This window comes from Oscarella lobularis, chromosome 6, assembly GCF_947507565.1.
Source record: "Oscarella lobularis chromosome 6, ooOscLobu1.1, whole genome shotgun sequence".
Taxonomy (NCBI): Eukaryota; Metazoa; Porifera; class Homoscleromorpha; order Homosclerophorida; family Oscarellidae; genus Oscarella; species Oscarella lobularis.
Genome location: NC_089180.1, coordinates 1,776,218 through 1,796,223, shown reverse-complemented (window position 1 = coordinate 1,796,223; position 20,006 = coordinate 1,776,218). Strand labels below are relative to the sequence as shown.

The 20,006-nt window shown below is 48.1% G+C and overlaps 5 protein-coding genes across 24 annotated transcripts; 3 read left to right on the top strand and 2 right to left on the bottom strand.

Moving 5' to 3' along the window:
- Positions 1 to 1,873: 1,873 nt before the first annotated feature.
- LOC136188213 (talin-like) lies at positions 1,874 to 4,169 on the top strand. Of its 3 annotated transcripts, XM_065975937.1 has the most exons (11): positions 1,874 to 2,080; positions 2,126 to 2,254; positions 2,315 to 2,401; positions 2,462 to 2,965; positions 3,017 to 3,156; positions 3,221 to 3,392; positions 3,557 to 3,593; positions 3,676 to 3,787; positions 3,841 to 3,935; positions 4,000 to 4,103; positions 4,154 to 4,169. In XM_065975937.1, exons 1-4 carry the CDS (start codon positions 1,889 to 1,891, stop codon positions 2,471 to 2,473), a joined length of 420 nt encoding a protein of 139 aa, XP_065832009.1. In that variant the 5' UTR covers positions 1,874 to 1,888; the 3' UTR covers positions 2,474 to 2,965; positions 3,017 to 3,156; positions 3,221 to 3,392; positions 3,557 to 3,593; positions 3,676 to 3,787; positions 3,841 to 3,935; positions 4,000 to 4,103; positions 4,154 to 4,169. The 3 variants fall into 3 exon arrangements, with proteins under 3 accessions (XP_065832009.1, XP_065832010.1, XP_065832008.1); XM_065975938.1 differs by lacking the exon at positions 3,557 to 3,593; XM_065975936.1 differs by having other exon boundaries at positions 3,557 to 3,787.
- A 949-nt stretch (positions 4,170 to 5,118) lies between these two features.
- Positions 5,119 to 7,216, top strand: LOC136188212 (uncharacterized). 3 transcript variants are annotated; one of them, XM_065975934.1, is made up of 8 exons: positions 5,119 to 5,168; positions 5,219 to 5,269; positions 5,323 to 5,365; positions 5,419 to 5,521; positions 5,585 to 5,719; positions 5,841 to 6,111; positions 6,177 to 6,386; positions 6,442 to 7,216. In XM_065975934.1, the coding sequence occupies exons 6-8, from the start codon at positions 5,951 to 5,953 to the stop codon at positions 6,539 to 6,541; spliced, it is 471 nt and encodes a 156-aa protein (XP_065832006.1). In that variant the 5' UTR covers positions 5,119 to 5,168; positions 5,219 to 5,269; positions 5,323 to 5,365; positions 5,419 to 5,521; positions 5,585 to 5,719; positions 5,841 to 5,950; the 3' UTR covers positions 6,542 to 7,216. The 3 variants fall into 3 exon arrangements, with proteins under 3 accessions (XP_065832006.1, XP_065832007.1, XP_065832005.1); XM_065975935.1 differs by having other exon boundaries at positions 5,125 to 5,168; positions 6,442 to 7,212; XM_065975933.1 differs by lacking the exons at positions 5,119 to 5,168; positions 5,219 to 5,269; positions 5,323 to 5,365; positions 5,419 to 5,521 and having other exon boundaries at positions 5,717 to 5,781; positions 6,442 to 7,215.
- Positions 7,217 to 7,279: 63 nt separating this feature from the next.
- Positions 7,280 to 13,655, top strand: LOC136188105 (uncharacterized). Of its 16 annotated transcripts, none has more exons than XM_065975835.1 (28): positions 7,280 to 7,297; positions 7,363 to 7,568; positions 7,614 to 7,710; positions 7,753 to 7,852; positions 7,908 to 8,083; positions 8,139 to 8,393; positions 8,433 to 8,517; positions 8,573 to 8,599; positions 8,654 to 8,753; positions 8,807 to 8,859; positions 8,909 to 8,953; positions 9,005 to 9,207; positions 9,262 to 9,389; positions 9,441 to 9,599; positions 9,660 to 9,948; positions 10,001 to 10,103; positions 10,166 to 10,385; positions 10,442 to 10,522; positions 10,580 to 10,754; positions 10,811 to 11,040; positions 11,106 to 11,330; positions 11,384 to 11,556; positions 11,609 to 11,795; positions 11,852 to 11,945; positions 12,012 to 12,111; positions 12,173 to 12,354; positions 12,411 to 12,592; positions 12,643 to 13,653. In XM_065975835.1, exons 3-9 carry the CDS (start codon positions 7,633 to 7,635, stop codon positions 8,734 to 8,736), a joined length of 804 nt encoding a protein of 267 aa, XP_065831907.1. In that variant the 5' UTR covers positions 7,280 to 7,297; positions 7,363 to 7,568; positions 7,614 to 7,632; the 3' UTR covers positions 8,737 to 8,753; positions 8,807 to 8,859; positions 8,909 to 8,953; positions 9,005 to 9,207; positions 9,262 to 9,389; positions 9,441 to 9,599; positions 9,660 to 9,948; positions 10,001 to 10,103; positions 10,166 to 10,385; positions 10,442 to 10,522; positions 10,580 to 10,754; positions 10,811 to 11,040; positions 11,106 to 11,330; positions 11,384 to 11,556; positions 11,609 to 11,795; positions 11,852 to 11,945; positions 12,012 to 12,111; positions 12,173 to 12,354; positions 12,411 to 12,592; positions 12,643 to 13,653. The 16 variants fall into 16 exon arrangements, with proteins under 16 accessions (XP_065831907.1, XP_065831908.1, XP_065831912.1 ...); XM_065975836.1 differs by having other exon boundaries at positions 8,654 to 8,859; positions 9,005 to 9,038; positions 9,154 to 9,207; XM_065975840.1 differs by having other exon boundaries at positions 8,654 to 8,859; positions 9,005 to 9,038; positions 9,151 to 9,207.
- Positions 13,656 to 16,081: 2,426 nt separating this feature from the next.
- On the bottom strand, positions 16,082 to 17,740 carry LOC136188241 (talin-like). The gene is made up of 8 exons (XM_065975957.1): positions 17,615 to 17,740; positions 17,471 to 17,554; positions 16,868 to 17,416; positions 16,677 to 16,816; positions 16,446 to 16,615; positions 16,302 to 16,388; positions 16,220 to 16,255; positions 16,082 to 16,164 (listed from the first exon to the last, which is right to left on the bottom strand). The coding sequence occupies exons 2-6, from the start codon at positions 17,498 to 17,500 to the stop codon at positions 16,339 to 16,341; spliced, it is 939 nt and encodes a 312-aa protein (XP_065832029.1). The 5' UTR covers positions 17,501 to 17,554; positions 17,615 to 17,740; the 3' UTR covers positions 16,082 to 16,164; positions 16,220 to 16,255; positions 16,302 to 16,338.
- LOC136188493 (talin-like) lies at positions 17,740 to 19,947 on the bottom strand. Its single transcript, XM_065976231.1, has 8 exons — positions 19,905 to 19,947; positions 19,732 to 19,801; positions 19,491 to 19,679; positions 19,386 to 19,437; positions 19,024 to 19,284; positions 18,873 to 18,974; positions 18,408 to 18,635; positions 17,740 to 18,352 (listed from the first exon to the last, which is right to left on the bottom strand). Exons 1-8 carry the CDS (start codon positions 19,945 to 19,947, stop codon positions 18,203 to 18,205), a joined length of 1,095 nt encoding a protein of 364 aa, XP_065832303.1. The 3' UTR covers positions 17,740 to 18,202.
- Between the last annotated feature and the right edge of the window lie 59 nt (positions 19,948 to 20,006).

Here is a 20,006-nt window from a genome sequence, read left to right as displayed (position 1 = left end):
ATGCCACCCCAACGAGTAGACAATGTGTCGTACGAAGATCGGTTGTCAAGAAAATGCAGATCGGACCGCGCCGGGGATCCAAACGAAGGCGAGACTAGACGGACCACTCGCAACGCCGTCATCTATACTACTAAGAGCGGCGGCCATCTTGGATGACGTCAGAACCTTTCGTTAAAATCACTAAGGCTTATTCGCTGCGCCTTCTATCGCACTCTCTTGCGGCGCAAGCATCTCCGACGATCCGCGCGGAGATGACTGGCCATCTCTTTTTCTCAGACGACATCGGGCGCTCCCTTATGGAGTGCACAATGTCTGGTGCTTTTGTCTTCATTATGACGTCATACGGCACCACGCTCTCTGAATTGTGTGCCTTTAAAGGAGGGGCCAGTAGACACACGCTGCGCCTTATTTTACACCGCAATAACGTGACTCGACTTGATGGCATGGCGCATCATATCACTGTTACGTTTTCACGCCACTGAGAGGACGGTGTACAGATAGGCTGCTACCCTAGCGAGAAGAAAATGAGTCGTACGAAGATCGGTTGTCAAAAAAAATGCAGTCGGGCCTCCAAACGAAGGCCAGAATCCACGGACGCACGACGTCATTGAGCATACGGGCATCACGAGCCTAAATTTGTTTTGAACAGTCTTCTCTGGAGCCGTGCTGGCTGCTGTTAGGCACCAGCCGTGCGATGAACTAGGCAGCGGGGCTCTCTTTCACTCTGCTTATTGCAGGGCGCCTCCTCGTCGAAAAAAGCCTGCTCACGTGCTCAGCTACTCGACACGGAGCTCTTTCAGCGTTAGCATTCGAAAATCCGGCGCGAACGTCGACGAGTCGAAGCTGAAGTGGAAACCAAGCTCAACTGAACACGGCATCTTTCCTAAGTCGCGAACAATACCCAGCGAGCTCGCACCTAATGGCATTCTGGCCCCGCTTGAATTTCTGCACGGCGTTCTCGACGAACGCCCTATCGATTTGCCACGCGATCGGCCAGGAGATCGAACGCATCGAACGCTCCCATCGATACGTCATCGCGCCACACGAACCGTTCAGCGACGACGAAACGCGACGAATCGCGCGCTCTCTACACGATCGCATGACCGAATGCCGCTACATGACCCCCCGATCACCGACTTCACCCCGAAGAAAAAAGAAAGGGGGCCCCCGTCGGGAAAAATCGACGTTTTCGCCGAAGGACGCGACGCATTGGAAGCGGCCAATCGTCAAATGGGTCTCGCCTTCGACGAATGGGATTTGAATCACGTCGAAAAGGATACGTATCACCACACGTTCTTCGAAACGCTCGGAAATTAGTCAATTGGCAATTATTTCAAGGTGAACTAATAATCGAATTAGTCAAAATAAATGCATTGTGATTATTAGAAAGAGGCTATTGGAATGGCGTGGGATTTGCTAACGAATGTCTTCAAATTGCCCAAGGATCGTCTCTATGTGACGTACGAGAGAGAGGAAGAGAGAGAGAGAAGAGATTTTAATATTTTTTTTCTTAGACAATCTGATGGGTCGTTGAAGAAGTTGCCGGATCAATTGAACATGTCGATACGGGAATGGGACTCGAGTGAATCGTTCAAGGCAAAATGTCCAGCTATGACACCGATCTCTTCACTTCCCTCTTGAAAGCCATTGAACAGGTTAGTTGTCATCTTGCTATACACAAGTACATGACTACATATTTTATATAGAAAACTTGTATGAGACCCTGCGGCAGCCAATAACGCATTGAAGAAGAATCTAATTAAGAAATTAGAGGTTGCGGCGAGGCCGCGGCGACGCAATGCATTGCCGCCGCGCAAGGCGCCGGACCGGAAATTGCAAGACTGTGGCTGATCTCATTGGGCGGCTCGTTCAGTCTGTACGCGCGAGTATGGCCAATCCAAGTTCTCAGCTGGGTCTTATCAATGCCAGTCAGGCCATTATACAGCCGTGTGGCAAGATGATTTCCGCTTCGAAAGCTGCTGTTGCGACCGTCGGAGATCAAGCTACTGCATTGCAATTGGCTAATTTTGCTAAGCAGACGGCCACGTGTTTGGCTGACTTGAGAACGGCTGCTGCCAAAGTAAGAGCGATATTATTGATTATTGATTATCTATTTGTTCTTTAGGTGGCTGAAGCATGCGGTTCTTTGGAAGTTGAAAGTGCTATTGATGTTGTGAGACAGTTGGAGGCCGATCTCGTTTCCGTGCAGAAGACGGCCGCTTCCGGGAAATTGCTTCCTTTGCCAGTAGAAACGGTGAGACAATAAATGATATCTAGGGCCATATATAGAGAGAGTTACTTGTCTATTTTTTAGGCGGAGTCATGTGCCCTGGAATTGGGTGGTGCTACATCGAAAACAGTTGGTGCTTCAATGGCTCAGGTACTGACAGCTGCAGCTCAGGTTAGTACTGGTACACGTCATAACCTAATATATATTCCACTCTAATAATCTTCGTATTAGGGAAGAGTTTAGGGAAGTTGTATACTGGAATCGCGGCACGTGACACGGCCAATGCTCTCAAAGTTCTTAGCGGTTCTTTTCGTGCCGCGACAACCGATGATCGCAGTGCCCAAGAGGAGATCGTTGCCACGGCAATTCAAGTCCTGCTTCATTCGCGTCATCTCATTGACGAAGCGCAAAGAAAGCGATTGCTTCGCCACGGAACCCGGAAAATCAATCTCGTTTCGCTCAAGCGGCCAAAGCCGTTTCCCAGGCATTGAATCAAGTCATCAATTGTCTTCCCAGACAACGAGACGTCGATGCGGCGATCAAAGAAATCGCCGCCGCTAGCGTTGCCCTGGCGACGGGGCAATATCCGCCGGCGGGCGATATGTCGTTTCAAGACGTTCAAACGTCGTTGAGCGTCAGCGCGGCGGCGTTGAACGTCAGCGCGAGCGAATTGGTTGCGCGGGACGCACATGCAATTGGCGCAAGCGTCGCAGAAATTCGCCGGAACTATCGAAGGTAAGGGGGAGAGAGACTGATAGAGTGAGGGGAAACGATGGGGGTTTCTAGGAAAAGGCTGCGCGGAATGAAATCGTTGGCTATTTGAAATCCGTCTCTATGTCGTCGAGTAAATTGCTACTTGTCGCCAAAGCGCTCTCAGCTGATCCCAAAGCGCCAAACGTGAAAAACAATTTGGCTGCGGCGGCGAGGTAAAGGGGCCAAACGCGAAAGGGGCTGGGGTCTTCGTAAATTTGTTTTTGTTTTCTTTGTCAGAGGTGTAACAGATGCTATCAATGCGCTCGTGACTGTGTGCACGGCCGCTGCGCCCGGACAACGCGAATGCGACAATGCGCTTAGAAAGATGCAGACAACGGGCGCAATGTTGCAACCGGTCAACGATAGCACGTACTTTGCGTGCGTCGACTCGGTCGTCGAAAATTCGAAGGTCAGTGCAGATTCTATCCCGATTCACACTAGCAACTTCCAAATATGGTCCGGGGGGTGACTGATGTCACAAAGGCAGAGCAACCAATCACAGGATACGTTGCATTGCTAATTTGCTAGTGTGAATGAGCCCTTCTAAATGGAGCCAGGAGACGTGTTTTCTAGATCTTGGACGAAGCGATGGGCGATGGGCGATGTTATGGTATTAATTGACTAATTAATGACTCTCTTCAAGATTGAATAGTATTATATGTAATTACTTATTCTTTTTCTTTCGTTCGTAGGGCTCACTCAGGGGTTCTATCAGATAAGTGTACCATAGTTGTATCGATTATGCAGGGGCTTTGGTTTTTGTGTGTTGTATAGGGGGGGAGATCGAACAGGAAGTGGCACGTGGTATAGATTTATTTTTAGCTTTTGGAATTATTTCTAATTACTTTTGTTTTTAGGGGAGCTTAATTGGAAGGAAGAGGAGAGGAATAGATGAAGCAAAGAGGAAGGAAGGAAGGAGGATTGAGGAGGAGGAGGGAGGAACAAGCGAAGGGTATGTAGTATGAGATATAGATTTATTTTAGCTTTTGGAATTATTTCTAATTATTTCTATTTAGGGGAGCTTAATTGGAAGGAAGAGGAGAGGGATAGAAGGAGCGAAGAGGAAGGAAGAGGGATAGAGGAGAAGGAGGAGGGACAAGGGAAGGATATGTAATCTAAGGTATAGGTTTATTCTTTGCCTGTCACTTATTTCTAATTTCTGTTATCCAGGGATACTCGGCTGGAGGGGGTGGGGTACTGGGTGGGAGGGCCTAAGCCACAGGGTAGGCGTAAGGATAGAATTGAGGGTAGGATTACCGCCTGGAGGCGGAGAACGAACAACGCCTGACGGAAAATATATACCGCCTGGAGGCGGAGTACGAACAACGCCTGACGGAATATACTGTATATACCGCCTGCACGCGGAGTACGAACACCGCCTGACGGAATATATATACCGCCTACCGGCGGAGTACGAACACTGACTGACGAAATATATATACCGCCTGCCGGAAGAGTACGAACGCCGCCTGACGGAATATATATACCGCTTGCAGGCGGAGCACGTACAACGCCTGACGGAATATATATACCACCTGCCGGCGAAGTACGAAGACCGCATATATATTTCGCCTGCCGGAGGAGTACGAACACCGCCTGACGGAATATATATTTCGCCTGTCGGAGGAGTACGAAGACCGCCTGACGGAATATATATAGCGCCTGCCGGAAGAGTACGAACAACGCCTGACGGAATATATATACCGCCTGCCGGCGAAGTACGAAGACCGCCTGACGGAATATGTATTTCGCCTGCCGGAGGAGTACGAACACCGCCTGACGGAATATATATACCGCCTGCCGCAGCCTGACGGAATATACATGGGGGGAGAGGTTAGGGGCGAGCGGAGGCCACCACACCCGTGGGGGAGTGTTAGGGAGCGATTAGAATGAGTAGAACGCGATGGAAGAGATGGCGTCATTTTTTCTCTCTTTTTTTCGCTTTTTTGTTGGAAATTCACGATTTGAACATAGCTGCGCCGATAGAATCCGTGCAGACGGCGGCTAACTCGATACGACTCGCCAAGCTGTGGTAGCACGTGCTTGGTACGGCATTTGTCTCTCACGTGCGCAACGTGACATAAGAGCAAACGCAACTGTCGCTCTTCCTTTTCAAATCTGCGTCAACAGGCGAAAAGGTCTCGTCCGAATATGAGAAACTTGATTGTTCTTCTTGCAGCTGGAGGTAATGGAGATAAACCGCGTACCAGCGAATTCGAGCGTGGAGTCTTGCAGTTCTTCTGTGCTCGGCCGCTCCTGGACAGCATCAGCCCCAGCAGCACAATCGTACGAGTAGCACAGTGTAGTCGCCTCTCGGTATAACTAGCCTCTTTTGACAGAAATGCCGACAGGCGATACGCAACGAAAATTGCAGGACATGCGGTGAGAGCATGGATAGGCAAACCGATCGCTGTAGCATGGCTTGGCTTGCTTAGGGATGCCGCCGCGAGGCAGAAGCTTCCCAGTCATTTTGTCAACAATCGTGGAAGCGCTTCTCTGAAGGACATTCCACCTCACACTCTCTCTCGTTTGCCGCATGTACGATTCTCTGAGTCTCTCGCTTGGCATTCCTTTATGTTTGTCTTCTTTTTTTACCTGTAGAGCACCCTGCAGAAAATCACGCCCATGCAGGTGAAAGACAAGGTCAATCGTTTCAGCCAACTGGGTCCGCAAAACTTGAAGAATTTTCTTAACGGGCTCCGCCCAACGTTTTCGAATACTCTCAATGACTGGAAGGTGATGACGTGTTTCATAGATACCAGTAATATAATATATTATTGTATCTATGGTAAAAGCACGTGAGCCTAACATACATCACGTGGGCGTGAATACACTGATCTTATTTTATTGTTATTAGGCCCAGGCTCACAATCTCACCCGAAGCGCGGAGTTGTTTCAGGTCACCAGGGTGGTCTGAAGAAACTGAGCGATTTCGGTAGCGATTTGTCCAAGGAAATTCCATTGGGCATGCATCGGAAAATGCCGGACAATGCGACGATTCACGAGGCCAAAGATCGAGCCGTCGAACTGAGAGACAGTCAGACGTCGGACCTGTATCAGCGCGAACGAAAACGTGTCGGAGATCCCGCTGAGGGCAACGAGACAAAGTGGGACGGAGAAGCGATCAAGTAAGTTTCGAAGCAAAAAGGCTGCGCGTATGCATTGAATGTAATGTGTGCCGTCTGTCGTCTAGGAATCTCGATCGCGTCGTTTGCGGTGCGCCGAGCGAAGACGTTGAGAACATGCCCGCCGATCGAGGCGAGACGTGTATTGGCGCTCTGAGCAAGTGCAAAGGAAAGCACGGCGCCCAGGGAGCGTCCGTCCGAGCACACGCCAGCAATCAGCAGCTCGCGTTGAACCCGACGATATCGAAGGGATTCGGCAAACTCGCTGTTAATCTCGAGTACGTTTCTGTGAATACATGACGTAGGCGCCTACCGAAATTTTTTTTATTGCAGCGTTGACGACATCAAAAAGATGCCGCAGAAGAGCCGAAGGTCAATTCTGCTGTCAAATTGCGAGCAATCCCGACATGAAGGAGAACGTTGGCGCCGATAAGGTCAAGTTTCTCCTGGACTTCTGTAGCGAACATAACCCAGTGGCGTAGCCAGGATTAAGCGGAGGTAGGTGCTGAAGTCGCGCGAAAATTTTTGGACCACGCCCCTTTTCTATTTGGCTATTTAAGGCCTCTAACGAAAAACAGTGCGTAGGCCCAAAGTAACACAACAGAGATAGTAACTTCGGATTGTGTACAAAGCTTTCTGGAACGAGTACATATGTAGGCATATTACATAGCATAACTGGCACATAACATTTGAGCTTAATTATTAACGCTCATCGAAGGAACGCAGTAAATGAGCACGTTGGGTTTGTCTTCGCTCGCAGCACGCAAACCCAACTGCGAGCTGAAAACGTGTCACTTGATCATGCACCCGAGGGGGCCATGCAGGGAAGGGTAACTCTGTGCCACCTTTACTCGACAGGTGAATCGCTCTTTTGATATATACATGTAATCAGAACACCTAAAATCTGTGGTGTAAAGGCATAGCCACCAGGTGCCCTATTCCCATTTTTACAGAAAGGACATATTTCCGGGCAGATTAAGGTGTGGTTAGGCAATGTGATTCCCATAATGCACATGCTGTAGGCACTAACAGAGATCGGACACGGTGCTAAGGGTGTTCGGGGATCACATGATGGCTAACAACGGGCCATCATTATCTAGTTTAATTATTTTCAGCAAACTTGAGGGGGGTGCTCAAGCACCCAAAGCACCCCCCCTGGCTACGCCACTGTAACCACGCAAAAACGAAGGTATGACGTTGTCGCGGCATGACGTCAATGCACAGTGCAACAGCTGCTCTTACTTTTTTTTCTAGAGAGCCAGTCATGATTGTCATAGCAGTGCTGACGTCGAAAAATTGGACGATTTGAACAGCGGAAGGGGCGTCGAAGACATCGACAATCTTTGCGCCGAAGCTCACCAGAATGCCGGCAGTCTTCTCGACGGCAAATTTAACGATACGCAGCGCCAAGCTCTGATGCGCAATCGTCTTCAAAAAGTCCATTGAGTCAACCGAAATTTGTAAATTTTAGGCTTTCATTTAGCTTCGCTTAATTAATTAATTAGCTACGGCGACGCTGGAAAAATGACGCTAGACGATATTACCGAATCAGGTAAATCGTTGAAACACCTTCCCAAGGTTCAGCTGTCCAAGATCAAACCTGTAAAAACAACAAATTTTTCTTTTTTTTTAAACGAAATTTAGAAATCGTTGACTGACGGACTTGACTCGGCGAGCCAAGTCGACTGGAGCAGCGACCAGGCGAAAGCCTTGATTCCCGTTCTTGAACACGGTTTCAACAAAAGTAAAGCCAAATGCAAGAGGCGTCCTAAAGTCAAACGTTAATGCTTTTGCGTCAGGCGTTTCCAAGTGGGGCGGGCACAGACGTGCTGGAAACATCACAAGAGGCCTCCAACCAAAGGACATCGCGGATATGCCGTCGCGAACGTTCGACGAGTTCCTCGAGACTCTTGCGGGTAATTGCGAACAAATGGACGACGGAAAGAAACAGGCGATTCGAAATGCCACGAAATCGGTGCGAGAAAGCATCCATTCAATAAAACAGAATGCAAATTTCAAACATTTTCTAGAAACTTGGCGGCGGCTTCGACGGAGTTAGCGAAGAGGACATCGGTCGCATGGGCTGTGCCGGCATGCATCGCGACGTGATGTCGTCGAAGAACTTCGGCTCGTCGGAAGACGGCATCAACATGGCCGCGCAGTCAATGAAGAAAGCCCTGATGACGGGAAAAGTTGATAGGAATACGGTACGCCGAGATAGGCGCGAAACCGTGTGCGAATCGTTTCTTCGTACGAAATGGCCGGTACCGTCGTCTCGGATTACCGTACGTTTCCTGGTAGGGCCATTTTCCTTTTGGAAGCAGGTCAGTTGCCCGCTTTTGCACAGCAAACAAGCATTCGTCTGTCTGTACAGCCGGTTACTTGCTGATGAGAGTAGTAGACAACGCCGTAAGCAAAAGGCCACACCCTTGTAGGCGTACCTGTCTAAAATTTCTTTTCCCAGAGAAACGAGTTATTGGGCTAAAGTCTTGTAAGATCCCGTTTTGTTGGCTTCCTATGATGATTGAGTTGCCATGATGATTAGTTGCGACAACGTGCAGTCGACGGCGTGCGGACCGCGGCGTGCCAGGCAGAGTGAGGCACGTGCGTAGCTACGGGAGACGTTGACGTCAGGTGCGAACCTCGTACGTATAATCTGCTCGGCCGCTTCTCTTCTATCATTCTGATCCTGCGCCAGCTACAGCGACCGTTTCGAAATGACAAAGTCGATCGTTCTACTTGCAGCAGGAAGTACGTGGCCTACAGACGCTCGAGCGTATAGCGAAATACAGAGTTTCAGTTCTTCTCTGCGCGGCCGCTCCGACTCCGCCCGACAAGCAGCAGCGTACGACAGTCTCATGCTTAAGCGTTTCTTTACTAACGATTTGTCTCGCAGCAGCGAACAAGCAACGCCAGTTGCAAGAGAGCCGGTACGTGAGCAGCGGGGGCACGGCAGCGGCAGCGGGGCGCGGGCAACTGATCCGCGATGGTTGAGGCCGCTGCAAGACAAAAGCTTCCCAGCGACTTTGTCAACAATCCTAGTAGGGCTTTCCTAAAAGACGTACAGTACCAGCGCACACCATTTCTCGCCTGCCAAAAGTAAGAATCGTCGTCGATCACGTACGTCGTCGCACCTCGCATTTGTACTTGAAGAAGCTCACGCCCGCTCAAGTGAGGGACAACGTGAAGCGTTTCAGTCAACTCGGTTCGCAAAACGTGAGAAATTTCATCAACGGAGTCAGCGACGAAGCGTTCAACGAAACGCGTTCGACGATTGGAAAGTGAGAGTTCACGCGGGAGTGTGTCGACGCGTAACGTCAACGTTCTTCTAGAACCAGGCGCGCAATCTTTTGCAAAATCAAGCGCGTTCTATATATCGTCGATCGCTTCGCACAAGGAAAGAGCTCGTTCACGAAAGCCAACATTCAAAATTTGGGCGGATTGAAGAAAGAAATGAGTCGGAATCAACTCGAAAAGATCTCGCCTGACGCGTACGTCAAAAACAGTCTTTTACAAAAATTCGTCAATTAAATAAATAATTTTATTATTAGTATTTCCGAATTGCAAGACGCCCGCGCCGATTTCGATCACTGTGAGCGTCGCACCGTCGCCGACGTCAAGAAGAAACAGAAGAGTCCGTCTCAGTTGAGTCCGAGTGATGTCGGATCAATTGGACGCGTTTGTGCCCGATATGGACAACGGTGACATGAAGAAAATGTCGAAAGGAACAGTCAAGGATAGCCTCGACACATTGGGAAAACAGAGTTTTCGACCTGATCAGGCTAGATCGTTGTTGATGGGAGCTGACGCTTCGTCGTTCACAAAGGACGACGTTAGCAAGTAAAGACGTCGTCCTCGGAATTTTTAAAAGTATATACATGGGGTTTTCTAGAGCTGGTAGTTTGAGACCGTTTATAAGAAGCGATCAGGTGAAAAGCATGGATGCCGAGGCTGCGGACGAAGTTGCAAAACAAGTCAAGGAACCCAGAAAACCAGTGCCTAAAACTAAATGAAAAGTTTCCTGCATAAAGTAAAATTTATTTATCAATTGTTCTAGATGGATCAGACGCTTGCCAATCACTTCTTCGGAAGACGAGCCGGCAAAGTGAACGGGACGGTGAAGACAAAGAATTTGACGTGCGCTGACATGGCTGAAGCGGCAGGACAGACGGCGGGATTGAGCACTCGCGAGCAGAAACATATTCCCGATAGCGAAGTCGCTTCGTGCGTCAAGAGGATTGCATGGAAACAACCTCGGCAACAACAATCCGCATCAGGTAAGAAATTGGTTCGACGTGCGCTCAGTTAAGTTTGAACCAAGTTTTAAATGCAGTTCCGCGCCTTGGGCGACAAAGTGTTCAAGGGAGGAAAACGCAATGCGACGTTTATGATGGAAGATGGACGCGTGAAGAACGTAAGTGTTCCCCGCGGATTGATTACTGTAAGGGCGTTTTATCATGCAATTTTCTAGTTGTCCCAAATGAAAGATATGGACTTTGCTGGACTTGGTCACATGGTCAAAGGAATGCGATCCGAGCACATTTGATCAGGCGAATCCGAAGGAATTTGCAAAAGCAGTTAAAATGGGAGTCAAGGACACCGCAAAGGGAGCGCAGGGATCGCAAAAAAGAGCCATGCTCAAAAAGGTTTCATTTCTGTATATAAAATAAAATTATAACTAGTTACTCAGAGCGGATTTCAGAGCCACGAGGGCGGTCTGAGGAAACTGAGTGACTTGGGCAGCGATTTGTCCAAAGAAATTCCATTGGGCATGCATCAGAAAATGCCGGACAATGCGACGATTCACGACGCCAAAGATCGAGCCGTCGAACTGAGAGACAGCCAGACGTCGGACCTGTATCAGCGCGAACGAAAACGTCTCGGAGATCCCGCTGAGGGCAACGAGACAAAGTGGGACGGAGAAGCGATCAAGTAAGTTTCGAAGCAAAAAGACTGCGCGTATGCGTTGAATGTAATGTGTGCCGTCTGTCGTCTAGGAATCTCGATCGCGTCGTTTGCGGTGCGCCGAGCGAAGACGTCGAGAACATGCCCGCAGATCAAGGCGAGACGATGATTGGCGCTCTGAGCAAGTGCAAAGGAAAAGGAAAGCACGGCGCCCAGAGGGCGTCCGTCCGGGCACACGCCGGCAATCAACAGTTCAACTTCTCTGGCATTCATCCTCACGATGTCGAGGGATTTGGAAAACTCGCTGTCAATCTCGAGTACGTTTCCGCGTATTCGTCACGTAAAGTGTCTGACATTTTCTCCATTGCAGCGTTGACGATATCAAAAAAGATGCCGCAGAAGAGCCGAAGTCAATTCTGCTGTCAAATTGCGAGCAATCCCGACATGAAAGAGAACTTTGGCGCCGATATGGTCAAGTTTCTCCTGGACTTATGTAGTGAAGAGGACGAAGAGGAAGAACAGCACGGCGAAAGAAGAAAAAGGGTACGTCGTCTGGCATGTAGTCTGCACCATGCATGCAAGAGTATTTTTACAGCGAGAAGAATCGGAATGTCACAGGAGTGCTAAAGTCGAAAACTGGACGATCTGAATGGCGGAAGGAGTGTCAAAGACATCGACAAACTTTGTGCTGAAGCTCACCAGAATGCCGGCAGTCTTCTCGACGGCAAATTTAACGATACGCAGCGTCAAGCTCTAATGCGCAATCGCCTCCAGAAAGTTCAGTAAGACATCTTGTATTATATCATAATATTTCATTTTGTTACTCTAATTACCATAGCAACGGCGACGCTGGTAGGACAGGAGACGATATTAGGGATTCGGGCAAATCGTTGAGATTTCTTCCTAACGATCAACTGTCCAAGATAAAACCTGTACAAAATAGCAGCTTTACCCTTCCTTCAAATCTTTGTGCTTGTAGATACCGTTGTCCTACATAGAAATCTTTGACCGACGCACTCGACTCGGCGAGTCAAGTAGAATGGAGCGGCGAACAGGCGAAACGACTGATTCCCATTCTCGAACGTGGCTTCGGCAAAAGTAGGTCAAACCGGCGATCAGAATGATAATAATCCATCATTGATAAATCACTTTCTCTCAGACGTTTCCCAGTGGGGCGGACGAGAGCACAGACTCGCCGGAAACATAACGGTCGGTCTCCGGTCACGGGACATCGCAGATATGCCGTCGGATGCATTCGATGACGCTCTCGAGACGATTTCCGGCAGCTGCGAACGATTGGACGAAGAACAGCGACAGGCAATTCGAAATGCAACGAGAAAGGTTGAATAATTTTAGCATTCCTTTCTGTCAACGTTTACGCTAATTAATTTTTTTAGAAACTCGGTCGCGGCAGCTTTGACGGAATCAGCGAAGAAGACATCGGTCGAATGGGCTGCGCCGGTATGCATCACGGGACATCGTGAAATCGAAGAAGTTTGGCGCGTCGGAGGACGGCATGAACTTGACGGCGCAAGCGATGAAAAGGGCGTTGATGACGGGAAACGTAGACAGAGACACGGTAAGGGAAACTAGCAACCGATTAATAGACAAGTGAGAAATTTTCTTTAGGAGACAACGGCATTTGAAACGATCAAGGATCGTCGAGCTGAGAGCAGAACCCGATCGCCATCGCAACGACGAAATTCCCGTCATCTCCGGGCCCCGTCGCTCCTCAGAATCACCGATTCGGACGTGGGCTCCAACGAGGAAGACCTCATCGTCACCTTGACGGAGACCCCGACGAATGGCCGGCTCCCGCGGACGAAACTGCTCGACGTCGCGGAAAGGATAACGGTCAAGGAACTGCACGACTCGATTTTAATTTATGCTCGCGACGGTTCGCGAACGGACGAGGATCGGTTCGCGTTCTCCGTGAGCGACGGGCGTCACCACGCGAACGGGAATCTCACAATTCAAGTCTTCCATTCGAATCAGTATTCACCCCGGGGTGTCAGTGAACCTTGCTGGAGAAGTAGTCGCTATACATACATGTAGGCGAAGGTCTCATGGATTTGCTACAGAGTCAAGAGATGAGCGAGGGAAGCATGCAAGCCGACGACGTTACTTCGGCGATCTCTTTCGGAAGACGACGACAAAGCATTTTATGTCCGTCAGTTGGTCGAGAAGAGGGATCAGTGCAGGGCTATGGTCAAGGGAAAAACAGACAAATGCAAAGATAGACAGACAGTAACTACACAGAAAAACATAAACGGAGAGAAGTAGAGAGAGAGTACATGAACGAAAACGTAGATAAGAAGACAGACTCATACAGAGAGTGTAGACAGCGGCAGAAAGTATACTGAGAGAAACACACAGATGCGAACAGAGACAGGCAAAAACGACACAGACAAACACTCAGATGCGTAAGACAGACAGGCAAAAATTACACAGATAAACAGATACCTGGTAGGCAGAAACTACACAAACATACACACGGATGCGGAAAAAGATAGGCATGTCAGCAGAGAACTTCGTGATAGACGACATTTTTGGTTGTTTTGTCGTCAGAACAGATATGTAGATTTGCGTTTGATGACACTCTCGACTGCAACCGACGTAAAATTGTCCGTGTGTAAAAAATTTTTCTTGTAACTGTAACCCAGTGACTTTGAGAGTTTGGCCTTGCGCTTTGCTTATGGTCATGGCGAGGCAATGCTTGACTGGAAATTGTCGTCGTCGAAATTGAAATGGAAGCCCTGTTTCGCTTGGAGACAGCGGAATCATGGGTAAGTAGAATTTTTCTCCCCTTTTTGGACCGGTCGCAATTGTTGTTTCGAGACATTTATCCATCATTTTTGTAAGGATGAGTGCCATTTGCGATTCTTGAAGCTAAGTTGCGGACGATCATGAGGAGAAGATCAATTTTAAGGCGAAGTTCGTGGGAAGGTAGTCCAGATATTTTGAAAGAGTTAAGGAACTCTGCTGGGAAAAGAATCTCTTCATTTATAATTTCGTCAACTGCTCTATCGATAGATTTGTACATTCTCTCATCTCCTGGAATATCTTCTAGCAGGGTCAAATTGATTTCACGTACAGATTCATTGTGTGGAGCTAGAATTGCTCTTTCTCTTAGCCAGGATACATTGTTGAAATTGTCTTTGAGATTAGGATAGACGGTATCGATGAGTTGCCTTGTCGTAGTCGTTGTGCTTCCAAGGTCTTCGGGGATTTCGATAGAGTGTGGTTCGTCCATATAGGGCAGCTGTCCGTCTCCGATGCGGAGTAAAAGAGCAGCAAAATTTGCAGCGTTTGTATCGTTATGTAGATGAACACGCATGTTGGTTGTTAGTGTGTATTTTTCAACATTGTCCCAGAGATGGGACGCTTATAGACAGGCGTCGATTTGATTTGCACGGGCGCCTCCCTGAATGACAGGAAGGGTCTGACGGAAATCTCCAGATAGAATCATGAGCACGCCTCCAAATGGGATGTTGTTTTTCGTTAATGTTCGATCGAGAGCTTCAATTCTATCAACTGTTCGTATGTTGTACGCTGTCCAAAGTCCTGAAAAAGTGGGAAGAGATTGAAATGGCTCGTCGCATTGGGGTTTGCACTAATCAATTCACTATTACAGTAGTTCTTAGAGAATCTCTTACAAAAATATTTGACGACAACACAATCGACTAATATTGAGCTCCCGCAGCGAGCAGAAATGTAGAACAAAGTTTACGTATATACACTTTATCTATAAAAGCACCTTGTCGTCACTCGTAAGCATTTCAATAAACCTCTCGGCATTTTTCATCTGCAAATAACTAATTAATCTGTACTCCACGTCTTCCGCCAAGACATTGATGCACGACATCAAAATTTCTTCTTGGCATCGCCAGTCGTTTAGTCCGCTTTTCTTGACGCATGACTAGAGCTGCTCCACTTGACGCAAGCGCCTCAGCTTGGCAAAGCTTCGACTGACGTATGAGTAAATTTTATTGGCATTCAGACGAAAGTCCTGAGAGAAAACTTGAACAAAGGTTTGCAGTAGATCCCAAGTAAACATACCTGTATCAGTGTGAAAGCCAGTTTGAATCCATTCTCAATATTTGGCTGGCTAATAAAACCTGAAGGAAACACTAGTAAAACATGGACTCTCAGGCCTCGTCTTCGCTGGCAAACCTGCGATGCTACAGTTGACTTGGCATTGGACGATCCAAACAGAGTCGCTGGCAGATCGCGTCGGCCTTTTGATGTCTGATAGGCAACTTCGGCGAGGACGCCGCACTCGTGCAAATACTTCGTCACTTCAATCTGAATTCGAAACACATGGGAATGCCGCTTCGCATCTCTGCGTCAGTAATGAAAGTGTCAGAAAATGACGCGAAATTGGCTTAGATTCTCCCCTGAAAACCGCTTACCCAAGTGAAGGGCTGAGTCGAAAACCGGACCTCGAGTCCGTTTGTTCTTCGCTCGGATCTGCAACGTCGTATACGCTACCGGTTATCAGAGACTGCTTTTTAGGACGTTGCATGAAGCCGGGTCGAGAACGCATCGGTTCAATGCCGCGATACTCTGCAATGTACTTTTCCAGATGAGAAAGCGCCTTTTCTAGATGATGTAGACGCGGATAAACGTCAAGTCGATTGCTCGGTCGTCCCGCTTCGCCCGTAAAGAAATTGATGCATGTAAACGAAGCGCGAATGTAGTCCTAAGAAAAAACATTGGCTCTCAGTCTCTCTCGCGTTCTTTTACTTACTTTTCATGAAAAGTTGGAGTTTGTACAGAACGGCAAACAGTCGCTTCTGCGTCAGATACTGACAGCTTGCCGTCAGATATTTCTCCCATTTTTCTAATGACCAGTCGGCCACGAGCATTTCTTCCTGCAGCTTGCCAAAGCAACTGTGTGAAAGTGACGGAAGAAGAACGCCTTTGACAAATACGCTTTGAGTGCATCTCTAAAGAACAAAAAACTCATACTATCAGGCCGAAAAAATAGATCACTTCTTCTACCTTATCAAGAACAATCTGACCGACTTTACTGATGAACTTGTAGCTAACGTAAAATTCCACGAGCATAGTGTCGCTGCCGTAGGCTTTGATGTAGTATCGGCACTCGTTAAAACGAGCGGGACCCAGCTTGGTCGGCGATCCAGGACGCTAGAATGCAAATAATTTAATCATTTCATACCCCTAGAGAGAAAGAGTCCTTTACCCGTATAGCGTGAGTGACCGACGCCGGATCGGTCACCTAAAGACGTATACAATAGAGAAAATATTTGAGATGGGTTTGGTACCAGTTCCGCAGCGATGAACGGAGTGCTTCGAATTTGATCAACGATGGCATTGACTAATACTCGCCTTTGTCCCGCGTCTTTCTGTCTCTATCATATACATAAGCAATTGGCGTAAAATCGGTGCATACAGCACAAAAATCTTACGTTGAAGCAGTGGCCGAATTTTTCTCTGGCCGCTTCGTACTGTCCCGCTTTGAGGCAGGCCATTCCCCACGACGACCAAACGACATTGGGATCTAGATGGCTCTTCGCGTTGACCCGGCGCCGCGGCAGTGCACACCGTTACGAGCGCATTGATAGCATCGGTAACACCTCTGCAAAAGAAACAAAAACAAATTTACTAAGACCCCAGCCCCTTTCGTTTGGCCCCTTTACCTCGCCGCCGCAGCCAAATTGTTTTTCACGTTTGGCGCGTTCGGATCAGCTGAGAGCGCTTTGGCGCCAAGTAGCAATTTACTCGACGACATGGAGACAGATCTCAAATAGCCAACGATTTCATTCCGCGCAGCCTTTTCCTAGAAACCTCCATCGTTTCCCCCCACTCTATCAGTCTCTAACCCCCTTACCTTCGATAGCCCAGCTAACATGAGCCCCGAGTTGAGCATGGCCTTGTATTTTCCGGCGAATTTCTGCGAGGCTTGCGCCAATTGCATGTGCGTCCCACGCGAATTCGCCACCAATTCGCTCGCGCTGACGTTCAACGCCGTCGCGCTGACGCTCCACGACGTTTGAACGTCCTGAAACGACATATCACCCGCCGACGGATATTGCCCCGTCGTGAGGGCAACGCTAGCGGCGGCGATTTCTTTGATCGCCGCATCGACGTCTCGTTGTCCGGGAAGACAATTGATGACTTGATTCAATGCCTGGGAAACGGCTTTGGCCGCTTGAGCGAGACGAGATTGATTTTCCGGGTTCTGTGGCGAAGCAATCGCTTTCTTTGCTTCGTCAATGAGATGACGCGAATGACGCATGACTTGAATTGCAGTGGCAACGATCTGCTCTTGCGCACTGCGATCATCGGTTGCCCCGGCAACGCCACGAACAGAACCGGTAAGAACTTTGAGAGCATTGGCCGTGTCACGTGCCGCGATTCCAGTATAGTTCTCATTTCCCTAATACGAAGATTATTAGAGTGGAATATACATATGACGTGTACCAGTACTAACCTGAGCTGCAGCTGTCAGTAACTGAGCCATTGAAGCGCCAACTGTTTTCGATGTAGCACCCAGTTCAAAGGCACATGACTCCGCCTAAAAAATAGACAAGTATCTCTCTATATATAGAGCCCTAGACATTATTTATTGTCTCACCGTTTCACCGGGCAAAGGAAGCAATTTCCCGGAAGCGGCCGTCTTCTGCACAGAAACGAGATCGGCCTCCAACTGTCTCACAACATCAATAGCACTTTCAACTTCCAAAGAACCGCACGCTTCAGCAGCGTTAAGAAAAAATAATTAATCAATAATCAATAATATTGTCATTACCTTGGCAGCAGCCGTTCTCAACTCAGCCAAACACGTGGCTGTCTGCTTAGCAAAATTAGCCAATTGCAACGCAGCAGCTTGATCACCAACGGTGGGAACAGCGGCTTTCGAAGCGGCAATCATCTTGCCACACGGCTGTATAATGGCCTGACTGGCATTGATAAGAGCCTGAAGGAGCCGCCCAATGTGATCAGCCACAGTCTTGCAATTTCCAAGAAGCTGTTGCTGAGACGACTGATTTCGATTGGTCGGTCCGGCGCCTTGCGCGGCGGCAATGCATTGCGTGGCCGCGGCCGCCGTATGCTTCGCGGCATTAGTTTCTTCTTCAATGCGTTATTGGCTGTCGCGTTGACGGCCTTGCGGAGATCTTCCGTCGCCGTTTTGAGTGCCGCTTGCGCTTCTCCGCGCGACGGATCACGCGCGGAGACTTTGGCTTCGTTGGCCATTTTTGCTGTGGCATCTGCCATACCCCTGGCCGCAGCCAGCCAACAGACGCTTCTTCGCATCTTCATCTGAGAAGCCCAACGCTTCCTCTTTGATACCGGAAACCATTTGAGAAGTTGCCTAGGAGACCAAAAAAAATCAATACTGTAAATGATTGGTTACAAATTGGCTTTACCATAGCAACTGTTTTTGCTGATTTGACTGTTTCCTGTGCGTTTCCGAGACTGTTGATGAGTCGTTCTGTTGCGGCGAGAATCATCTCGATTTGTTCCTTGTATTTTCCGCCTTTGAGTCCGCCCACTTCAATGTCACGAATGTAGCGGAGAAGATCTTGAAGTGCATCTGTCACGTTCGTCGCCGACATTCCAAGTTCTTTCAGAGCATCATCATCGCTGCAGGCATTCTAAAAACAACAAGAATCGTTTAACTATTTTGAATAGTGTATGAAAAAAAAAGGAGACAAAGGAATAGTGTATGGAAAAAAAAGAGACAAAGGAATAGTGTATGGAAAAAAAAGGAGACAAAGGAATAGTGTATGGAAAAAAAAGGAGACAAAGGAATAGTGTATGGAAAAAATGAAGCCAATGGAATAGTATAGGGAAAACAAAGGAGCCAATGGAATAGTGTAGGTATATATTACCTGTGCTGAGCTGACTGTTCCTTCAACGGCTCCGGAGACTTGTTTTGCCGAATTGAAGAGTTGTTCTTGACACAGAGGATTCGTCACAGTAGGAGCAACAATCTAATGAAAATCAATAAAAAATCAACCCTTCCTAACGCGCGTTAGTTACCTTGGTGCACGCCACTAATTGAGACGTTGCTGTTCCTTTCGTCGCAGTGATGACGTTGGCTTGGAGAGAGCTATCCGGGCATTTCCCAGCCACCGTCTTTGCATTCTGCCCGAGCCCGGATGTCGTCATGGCAACGGCTTTTGCTTTAGCAAGAAGAGCGTCTTGAACTTCTTGCGTCACATCCGGGTCTCCCATGAGAAGGAGAAGCCAAGTTCCGGATAATCCCAGCTCAGCAGCGGCATCCAACAAAGCCTTGCGATTCTAAAACAACCACGTGTTCAATACTATTTAATTATTGATTATTTCGCATTTGGCATTCAATTGAGAAAGTCCCGTAAACTTGGCATATTCGGAGAAGACACGCCTCTCCACTCCTTACCCTTCACATACTCCTTAGGCAAATAGCTACCAAGTCTAAGAAAGAAAAATAAATAATCAATAAAATTAAAAAACTAATACAGTATTACTCTTCTGTGATGTATCCGGGTTTGTGCTTTCCTACGCCATCGTTTCCCTGGACGATCTGACATTGGAGTGCTGCAGAGTTGATTGCTTCTTCTCCGTCTACGATTGCGTCTCTTGCTTGAGCATAGAGTTGATTCAATTGAACGGGATCATTGCGGTCCATCTTCTGATCCGAAAAGAAGAACTTTTTCCTACGCAAAGGAAATCAGAAAATCAATACGAATTAATTAATTTGAAAGATGCCTCAAAAGGAGAACTTGAGTCTCCGCGATTCCTGGAGATCTCAACGTTTTGTCATGTGACACCCAATTGACTATAGACTCAATAAGACATAATAAATAATACTTATAATCCATACCATCATCTTCGGTGTGACGTTCCTTCTTCAATGCTTCCATTTTCTTCTCATCTCTCACTTGCGGGGGAGCCGCCTAAACGAATTAACTCCATTAACTCCATTAACTGAAACCGAAAACAGACGCACAGACGGGACATCACCTTTTTGGGCGTGGTCACTT